The 10,497-nt window shown below is 42.0% G+C and overlaps 1 protein-coding gene across 1 annotated transcript; it reads left to right on the top strand.

Moving 5' to 3' along the window:
* The first annotated feature begins 2,108 nt into the window (after positions 1-2,108).
* Positions 2,109-10,178, top strand: LOC123164795 (uncharacterized). Its single transcript, XM_044582364.1, has 14 exons — positions 2,109-2,602; positions 3,253-3,334; positions 3,458-3,561; positions 3,746-3,872; positions 3,953-4,047; positions 4,308-4,431; positions 4,888-4,968; positions 7,921-8,019; positions 8,118-8,288; positions 8,402-8,489; positions 8,571-8,641; positions 8,717-8,785; positions 9,037-9,180; positions 9,443-10,178. The coding sequence occupies exons 1-14, from the start codon at positions 2,562-2,564 to the stop codon at positions 9,638-9,640; spliced, it is 1,494 nt and encodes a 497-aa protein (XP_044438299.1). The 5' UTR covers positions 2,109-2,561; the 3' UTR covers positions 9,641-10,178.
* Positions 10,179-10,497: the final 319 nt, after the last annotated feature.

The raw sequence follows: 10,497 nt of genomic DNA, 5'->3' as shown, positions 1-10,497 counted from the left end.
AAAAAAAAGGTCACCACAGACCCACAGTACACTCTCTCGTCCACAAGGGAAGTCGTAGTTGCGCGTCCGGCAGTCGTCACTCGTAAGGCCCACTCGATGGCATCCGGGCCCTTCTCAGAGCATCTCCTCGGAGAGGTGGACAGGGCAGCAGCTCGGGGCCCGGGAGCAGGTGAATATTCCGGCTTTGTAGTAGCTCTAGCAATTTTTGCTTCCAGTGGCTTGGTGGGGGCCCATACTGAACTGCTACCGGATTCAAGTTCCTTTCGGGTTGTTAGGACGTTTGCGGCGACGACCCTGGAGAGATGCAAAATTACTAAGCAAGTTCTTTCTCAAGGACACACCGATGGGTGTCCAATGTTTTCAGGCGATGCATAAGTGGAAGAAAGATAATAAACAGGCTATAGAGCCCGAGTGTATTTTACGTCATTGTTTTTTCCGAGAAACTTTCAATCTATTCATTTTCAATTATGGCAGTACAAAGAACAACAGAGATAATAAAAATTACAACCATGTCGATGGACCACCTAGTGACGACTACAAGCACTGGAGCGAGCCGAAGGCGTTTCGCCGTCATTGCCCCTCCCTCATCGGAGTCGGGCAAACCTTGTTGTAGTAGACAGTCGGGAAATCGTCGTGCTAATTTGCGTCATTTTGTTGTATTATTAATGAGCTATATGCTGACGGAGCTCGTATATACAAACACATCCACTAATTTGCACCCATTGGTCTACATACAGAGTGCGGATTTAAATAGCCAAGCATCCGCGATGGAGCTCATACATACAAACACATCAACTATTTGCACCCATCGTTCTACATACCGAGTACGGACTTAAATAGCTAAGCATCTGCGATGGATCAGAATATTAGTTAGGCATCCCACTTGAGACAAACCCTTCTATATATATGCAACGGAGAATGCATATTTCAGGCGCAAAAATTATAAATAAATAAATGTATATATCAAAAGACACTTCGATGAGATGCCCTTAAGAGTGAATTCTTCTATGATCTTGAACACAAAAATTTAGAAACCATGTAATCTTGGATTGTCCACTCAAACTAGTGAACACATACTTTTTTTTTGAACTTATGAACACACAGTTTTTAGAGCAATAGAGTGAGGGCACCGATCTTCGTGAGGTTTAAACTCACATTAAGATTTTTACAAACCCGGTGACTGCGTTTCAAAGAAAATTGCCAGCTCCAAACTTTATAAGCAAAAAGACCACCACGGGATAGTATAATTTCTCTAAAAATATTGCGATAATTCATAGTCAAAAATATGTTTAATGTGCCTTGGAACACAACAAAAAATATATTTAAGCTGACCCGTAGCTCATATTGTGCGTGAACAAAATGGTGTAAGCCATTACCTAGCTTTATTTGATAGAACTAAGGAACACACGGCTGTTTGGCTCGGGTCAGGGCCAGGCGATGTGCCTGACTTGTGTAAGAATGAACTGCCCTTTGTTTGATTAATATAAACTCCCTTTCACCCGCAAAAAAAAAGCTGACCCGGAGCACTGCAAAAACCATTGTATGACACTCTTTTTTTCTATGGGTGGATGCCTGATCATATGGGACAAACATTTTCTAACGATTTCTCTCTTATCCGCCTCAGCATTTCTCCTACATGACACTTCTAAAATAAAATTATTGTACATGCCCTAATACAAACGAGAGGGCGGGGTCAAAGAAGGTCTATTGTACCTTCTGTTTGAGAAGGCCTAGTCATTATTCTGCTCAGAGTGGCTCCACAAAATTGCTCCCTTGGTGCTTCACAACTATGCACTATATCCATATTTTTTTTTCAGGGATACTATATCGTGATATCCATCTCTTTACAACTCGGATTTACACCCTAACCAGAAAAGAGAACCGGAGAAGCAGTGCCGGTACATGGGTTGTGCAAAAGCAGACCAATCAGCGCACAACTGCCACCGCCTTTCGGGCCGCACCGCGGCTACGCGCCTACGCCCCACGTACGCCGATGCACGGCGCATGTGCCGCACCACATGCGCCCCGGAAAACCTCGGGGGCTAAAGTACAAAAGCGCGAATAAATAGCAGCAAAGCAAAGCCCCATTTTAAACCCAGTTTTATATTTTTTTCCTCGTCACATCGTCCTCTTTAACGTTCACATTTCCCACGCGGCCCATCTCTCCCAAGTCCGTCCGTCCGATCCCCCGCCGCAGCGAGCCGACCCCACTCGCTCCCCGTCCCCGTCGCCGGCGCCCCGCGAAACCCCGTTTCCCTGCGCCGCTGTCCGGACCTCGCGGCTCGCGCGAGCATTTCGAGCTCCGGCTCGCCGGGGACCGCGCCGGATCCGGCGGGGCAGGCTCGGCGGTGCCGCGAGCTGCCGCCGCGGTCGGCGCAGATCCGTGCCTGTGCGCAGGGAATTTGAGGGGGCCGGCTCCCGGTTGGACTCGGCTTGAGTTGATTTCCGCGGGTTGGTGGAGGTAGGTTGGTGTGTGGGGAAGCTGGTGGGCGGCCGCGGTACATGAGCCCCGGAAGCCTGCGCCGCCGCTGCGTCTGTGGTTGGGGAGCTCTCGCGGCGCCATGATCGAGCAGTTCGTTAATTTCGTCATCCGCCCGCCACGGTAACCAACCGCCTTGCTGGCTTTATTCTCACTGCTTTGCCAAGTTTCAGCTGCACTAGGTCGAACGTGCTACTTTTGACTTTTGTTGTCATAATATAATGATAGCTAGGTGCTTTAGATGGTCATACTTTGCCCTGTAAGTACGAGTGTACTGTGATTCCTCCATCAAGGCATTATCCACGCTCGTGGAAAATTGCAGTAGTTTTTGGCCTCTCATAGTAATGTTACCAATGCTCAAACTGTAAGCCCTAGCTCGACAGCGTGTAAGTTCTGTGTTCAAAATACAAAAGGTTAAGCAAGCGTAGGAGCCAAACCTTGTTGGTGAAGCCTTGCTATTGAGCATCGTCTACTAGTTTTCGAGGTGGACAAGTAGCTCTTCTTAAAGTTCTGCAGTGGCAAAGACGCAAAGTTAAAACTGATCTTAGAGACTAAATGGTAACTGCAACAAACTTTTGCATTTTCTAAACACGTGTAGTTTCAACTCAGCCGCGCTTCTCTTAAATTTAATTTATGCCTTTTCTTAAGACACATGAAAGTGGAAGTCAAAGCTCCCAGAACTTTGGCATTCATCAAGTGATATCCTCTGTGTGTGTGTCTGCGTGTGTGTGTGTGTACTGCTGTCAGCTGGTTAACTGGATGTATATTTACAGTGCAGAGTACAACCCAGATCAGTATTTATGGGAGCCAGAGTTTACTCTTGCAGGAAGAAAGTACAAACGAATAGATTTGGAGGCAAGTAAGGGGAGCAGTTATTGAGGCTTTTTGATGTGTACCATTTGCCAATGAAAAGACTTTATGCTGATTATCATCATTATTGTATATTGGACTTATTCTTGTACCTGTATGTTGTGGCAGCTTTCCAATGAAAGAAACCAGACCTTAAAATGCAGCCACTATGTTCCTGCCATCATCCCAGAAAACACTGCCCTTCCATGTGTGATCTACTGCCATGGGAATAGGTATTCGTGGTTTCTCGCTCATGGGTTCTCTTTATCCTATACATGTTACATTCTACCATTTAACAATTAACACAGTGATTTATCGGCATTAATCATGGCATCTGTTTCTTTTCACATTTGGTGCATACCTTAATTAATCACCAATAATGCTGGCCAATTGATAGTTTCATTAAACCTAATGCAGTGGGTGCAGAGCAGATGCAAACGAAGCTGCTGTCATACTTTTGCCTTCAAACATTACACTTTTTGCACTTGATTTCGCTGGATCAGGGCTATCAGGGGGAGAGTATGTCAGCCTTGGTTGGCACGAGGTGCATATTCATTATTAATTTCAAACAACATTTTTATAATTTAGTAATTGCACTGTTCTGAAAAAGGATACAATTATCAGAAACAGGATCTCAAGTCCGTGGTGTCCTTTTTGCGGAAGAATAAGGAAGTCTCTTGCATAGGTCTTTGGGGGCGTTCGATGGGTGCTGTTACAAGGTATTTTGGTTACAGTGTTTGCGCTTTCTACTATTTTGCAAATTTCAGTGTCCTATTTCTCTTGATGCTATATTGTCTTTTGTAAGTGTTCAGATAGTACAACATAATAAATTTATGTACTTTAAGAGTTTCTCTGTATTATTGAAATATCCTGATATTTGGTAGTACTTTTGTCCACAAAATATCTTAAAGATTTAGGTTTTAATGCGTGTAATTGTATTTTGATAGTTCATCACTTCTTTGTCCAAACTTTGATGCAGCCTGCTGTATGGAGCAGAAGACCCCTCAATTGCTGGCATGGTTTTGGACAGTGCTTTCTCTAACTTGTATGAGCTAATGCTAGAGCTTGTTGATGTTTACAAAATCAGAGTTCCTAAGTTCACGGTATGCTTATCGCTGCATAATATTTTGCTTCACCGTTATGATTGAGCTGATTTTAAGAGGTGCACTTTCTGTAGTTGATAAAACATAAGACTTTGACGAAACATAGTTTACATGCTAATTGGTGATTATTATGCAAAAGTGTCATTGTAGCTGTGCTCAAACTATCTGCTGTATGTATACACAAAAAGTGTTGTATGTGCGAAAAGAAATGTACCGTGTTTACGTCCAGGAATAATACGAACCTTACAATGAAAATTTCCAATTCTAGAAGTCTTCCAGCACTCGTTGGTTTGGTTTGCATGGCCCTAGTGTATCCTATGCCATCTCTATTCTTAAATCTAAGTTGCTAGGGAAGCAAACTTCGAATAAGCTATAGATGAATTTGTGTACTAACTTACTTGCAGGCAACACATAACATGAACATTTTACTGCCGCTCATGTTCTATGTGTTTTCAGGTTAAGATGGCTGTACACTACATGCGCCGTGTCATTCAAAGAAGAGCTAAATTTGACATAATGGATCTTAATGTTGTTCAGGTTTGCCTTCTAAAATAGTATATTCTTCTTGCTAATAACTAATGAAAAGTGATGGGAAGTGTTTGTTCCCGTTGCAACAATATGATGTTCCATATCGGTAATAGTAATGTACTAATGTGAACTAGATATGACTATGCAACAGAGTACAGTTAGAAAGGAATAGCTTAGCCTATTTATGCTCATATGTCTCCAAAGGATTGTAATGCAAAAAGAACGTTTTGTTGTATACTTATTGCATGTCGAAGGTGGAATATATTGGGTTCTTGGGGGGAAAATGGCTACACTTTGCCACTGTGTTGACCCAATTCTAGCAATTGTGTGAGTCGCAGCTTGAATATTGGGCGGATGCTTCGAGTGGTTTCCACACATGAAATATCTCTCCAGGGAAAATTGCGGTTTTGTAAGCAAGCAATTGTGCATGTAAAACTGGAGACTGTTTTATGAAACTGGGTAATTCGTATGTTATGAGCCTAGCAGTTAGACTCGTTTCCCAGCAGGTTTCTCTGGCAATGCCATGGTAACTTTGGTCTCCCAAAGTCCATTGCAAGAAACACGTACCACGGATCTGCTGTTAGTACAATGCCTGTCTTGGTCTCAAGATGACAACATTGAATTGGTTTCCACCTTTTTTGTATTGCTTGGTTTAAGAAACATGTAGATGTAGCTAAAATGCAGAGAAGTGCTAGCTTAAGTAATTCAATTGATCCTATGGACGGGAGCAAGAAGAATGTGGAAATATTCTGGACCAATGTTTACTGAATGAATACAACAACAACAACAACAAAAACAAAAACAACTAATCAATCAAAGAGAACTAAGAAAATTTTCAAAGGAATATGGGTAAAGACCAACGAAAAGCTTTCATGTTCGAGTCTCATTTTCTGCAGCCAAAAGGTGTATGTTACTGGGTAGTTGACAATCAGCTCATGTACAGAGTTCATAAATTTACAAGAAGGAATGAAACCAATTCTTTATTCTTCACACTTCTGGTTGGGAGATATCTGTCTAAGTGGACTATGAAGTACACATAGGTCAAGATGATGCGGTGCAGATGCAGCTCGTAGAAGAAACTTATCCACCAGGAACCAAGGGCTAAAAGGCAAAAAGGAGGAAAAATCACAAATGACCATTATTTGGTAGTCTGTCACATGATGATACTTTATTATGGGAGTAGATGGAATGTCTTGAAGCAGCACATGCAAGGGGAGAATGGGCGATTGCAAAGGACTAAGAACTCTTAATGGCTGACACCACTTCTTTGAATAATTTTCAGAGGGTAGTGCCGGTCATTAATAGTTCTTTGTTATTACCTCTTCTATCTTGCATGTGCTGCCCTAAACTTCTATTTTGAGAGTCTAAGCTACACGCATGCCATCATATTTATTATTCAAGTTCGAAAGGCCTGCATTTCACAGCAAAGTTGAACCATCATGTCATAGACTACCAAAGATGAGCCCTCTATGGTTTTTCCTTTCTTCTTTTGCTTTTGCAGCTTTGTTACTTGGTGGATGAGTTTCTTTCGCAATCTGCCTCTAGATGTATCATTCCTTTTTATCATGTTCTTCACCTTTTGTAGCTCCTAGTCTGGTAGGCTGGTTCCATAACTCTATCCGCTAGTAGACAAGTGTGAAGCAACTACTTTATTTCCTTGCACGTTTCGTGAGCCCTGTCCATGTCTCAGTGAAGGTCACAAACTGCCCACTGACATACACCTCTTAGATTTGCACTAAATACACTAAAACAGACAATTATATAACCTTTTGTTAGGCTTTTCTCAGTGTTCCTTACAGTGTTTGGTTTGTCTTCGCCCTCTGGGCTGGTGCCGGCGCCCTAGGACTTAGAGCAATCATACCCCAAACATGGGATGTCCACTGATTCGTTCATGGACTATGTAACCGCCTCCTAGGAGGATTGTAACCAAAACTCTCTCTTTTCAATACAATGAAACGCAAACTTTCTTGCGTTTTCTCGAAAAAAAAAGTTTGGTTTGCCTTCTTCGATTGGGTAGACTTGTATTTTTCACATCTTTTACCAAAACATTTCTACTTTCTTGATGTTCTCATCGATAGGATCAGTTGTCTTATTTAACCAAGCACTTAATTGCATCCATAGTACAGCTACACCGTTACATGCTTCTTCAACCAAAAAATAGCAGCAAGAAAAAATATGCATAAGTGCCAACCTGTCTGATGTTGTCCTCTTGGGTGCAAGACAAGAGCCATCTGCTGGCTTTCCTTGTTATCCTTTTTCATCTTCTTTCCTATCGCAACTCGTAAAATTTTGAATGTTTTCATTTTTTTGAATGGACTCTTGTGTAACCAGCACAATAGAAATCTTGTGATAATTAATTGGCTTAGGATACATATGGCTGTTAGAAGTTCATCAGATACTATGAATATGGGTTTTCATTAGCAAAGAATCCACTTCGAACGCTTGTCATGGAAGGCTGTGACTCTGTATCACATATAATTATTGTGAATATATGGGAGACAAGTGAAATAGCTTCTCAGTGGCAGTACCTGCTGAACTAATCATGAATGTATTAGTTAGTTACATGCAAAACGCCATCACCTGCTTAAGACTGTCAAAATCAATTAGCTAGTTGCATTGGAAAACTGTCCCTAGATTCAGGCAGTGATTCTGAGCGTGGGAACCTCTTCAAGTTACAGCTCCGACACAATTGCTAGTCTACTAGTTCCTACAATGGTGAAGTGAACACATTTTCACCCAATATATGCCTGCCGACCTTAGTTGGAGATAGCATAGTTGTCTTAGCTGTGATCATGGACATTAAGCCAGTAGGAGTACTCTTTCAGTTTTATTCGTAACATTTTTTTTTACATAGAATTAGTTGACTCATTGTGATTTCTTGCTATACTGAATTAGTTTTATTTGTTTTATTACCACCTTTTTTCTGGATGTGTGACAAGCTTTACCCTTTTTCTTCACCAGTTTGCCCCCAAGACGTTTATTCCGGCATTATTTGGACATGCATCAAGTGATGTGTTTATTCAGTCCCATCACACTGATCGTATTCATCAGGCGTATGCGGTATCGTGCTTGCTTTACATTGGCTGATCAAAAGTAATAATTTGTGGTGATCGATCCTATTGGGCATGTTTTATTCATGTATTTGTATGTCTCTGCAGGGTGATAAAAATTTAATCAAATTTGATGGCGATCACAACTCCGCTAGGCCCCAGTTTTATTATGATTCTGTTTCAATATTCTTCTATAATGTTCTGAATCCACCTCAATTTCCGTCTGCATGCTCAAATAAGCTAGAGAAGTACTATAACCGTGGGGCTGGAACTAATGAGGTAATTTTTCTCTTCACTCCTATTAAATCCTACATCAGACCTTCTGCTTGCTGTTATGGGAACCCTGAGACCTTCCCAAGGAAATTACCTGTCAATTAACTTGACTTTTTCAGAGCTTACTGTATGAGATCATAAATGGTCTAAGGGCTGCTGGTACTGATGCAGGAAGTTCATCCGCAGCTGCAGCTAGTTTCACCAATGGTGCGGCCCAGCCCCCTTAGTAGCTGCTGGTACTCAGGAGTTACCTCTTGCTGTTCACTCACTCTTATTTCATTGTTTCAGCCACAAAATCAGTAGTTGAATTGCTGACGGAGAGGGTCAATCAACTGTCCGTTAAAAATGATAGTGACTTGGTAAGTTGACCAGACCATCAGTGGTAGATTAGCCTCACCAGAAATCTGAGGTGATATATCCTCATTTGAATGCAGGATTTCCTTTTGGACGAAAATCATAACCTCACTGAAATGGAAGAGAACACTGCAGAGTCTCATACACAGGTAAAATTTGACGAGGCTTTGTTTTATTTCAAGCTGGTTGATTGTTTTGCCACTGTTAAATGCAGCACTGCACTCTATAATTTTTTTTATCACTACATATGACATGATGCAGCCCGCCCATCTCTGTGATACTAAATTTCTCGTGTCACTATACAAGGATGATGACAAATTTCACTGGTTTCCTACATTTAGACTACTTTCTGAGAAATGATCTTGTAATCTTATTGACGAGAGGTTATATTCCATTTTAGGATAAGGCGAACAGGCAAAGTGAGGAGTGCTGCTCATACACAAGTTCAAACCGAGAGAGCTGGGGAAGATGTTCTTCCTTAGGGGCAGCGAGTGATGTATCATCCTCCGGCGAACGTCCTAGGGTTTCCGATCATAAGCATAAGGTACATGTATTTTTCAATTTACATGTCTTTCAGACACACATAATTGCTGTAAGCTAAATATCAAAGAGGCACACCATAATATATACATGCCAACTTGACAAGGGTTTACTAGCATACAGATTTTCTTTACAACCCTTTAAGGGAAAGCTTATGATCGGCTCAATACCAAGCTGGCAAAATTTTATAGAGTATTGGCAAAATTTTATTCCCAAGAGCACAACTTCTCATAGTTCAGATCTCCTCATTTGTTCCCAAACTGCAGAGCATGACACTAAGAGCTCTGGCAACACCATTGAGACGGATACGGCGGAAACCACTCACCATACCAAAGGAGAGGAAGAATAGGTCTCTATGGAAGAGGCTAAACCAGGAGAGGCATGATATGGGGGAGAGCTTAACCCAGCGTTTCAGGCTGTGCCTCCAGGGCCAGGCTCAGCACAAGAGAACAAAGTCATCTTGACAACTGTGAATACTCAGTTTAACCCAGACAAAACTGCTAGGAACACGATGATTCACCAACAAAATGCGTGTTGATCCTGACCTCTTGGCGCCAATCCTGCTGCATAGTTACTACTGAATCTGTGAAGCCGGCCACGTAACTGTCAGTCTTTGTTCCGTCAGATTGTTCCACGTTGCTCTTGTAGATCCCGAGTTTGTAGAATTGTAGTGTGACCCCTCATGGTGTGAGGAAGGAACCCGTGCATTAGCATGAACAGATCAGTAGGCTTTCTGAGTTCAAATTGTATTTGTACACTACAAGTCATTTGTTTGTTGTTTGGGAACCTTATTTTGTACTATCTGGTCAAGGGGCAGATTGCCCATGAACGGTAACAAGTCTCTTGCTTGAGCCGTCTGGTGACTGGTGCAAAGTCGCCTTCGGGCGAAGCAATCATGGGCATTTGATCTGCTTGGGAGATGAAAGTTTGATCTGTTCCGTTCTTATATTCTTGTAAGTGATGGTACCTTTCTATTGTTAGAACATGATGCGAGTGTTGTAAGCTGTGATGGCAGATGGTGCCATTTTTTTTTGTGAGAACATGACGAGGCTATGTTAATCATGGGATATTGTCTTTTGGGATCAGGAGTTGGGGAATTCCACCTGAAGCACCTTAGTCTACAAGCGACCCCTTTTTTTTTAATAAAGGGAATATATTAATCTCGAGGAGATATCAGTTACACTCAGCCTTTGCACCAACAAAATGTCAGGAACGACATCTAAGATGCACACAACCTGATAGAGAAAAGGAAGAATAAAAAGAAGAAAAACAAAATGTCAGGAACGACATCCAAGATGCACACAACCTGAAAGAGAAAAGA

The sequence above is a fragment of the Triticum aestivum genome, chromosome 7D, assembly GCF_018294505.1.
Source record: "Triticum aestivum cultivar Chinese Spring chromosome 7D, IWGSC CS RefSeq v2.1, whole genome shotgun sequence".
Taxonomy (NCBI): Eukaryota; Viridiplantae; Streptophyta; class Magnoliopsida; order Poales; family Poaceae; genus Triticum; species Triticum aestivum.
This window is presented reverse-complemented; position numbering and strand designations above follow the sequence as displayed.

Excerpts from the sequence above, each read along its gene's own strand:
- LOC123164795 (XM_044582364.1), top strand. The coding sequence starts at position 2,562 with ATGATCGAGCAGTTCGTTAATTTCGTCATCCGCCCGCCACG. Across the intron at positions 8,020-8,117 it reads GTATTCATCAGGCGTATGCG|GGTGATAAAAATTTAATCAA; the intron begins GTATCGTGCTTG and ends ATGTCTCTGCAG. Across the intron at positions 9,181-9,442 it reads TTTCCGATCATAAGCATAAG|AGCATGACACTAAGAGCTCT; the intron begins GTACATGTATTT and ends CCCAAACTGCAG.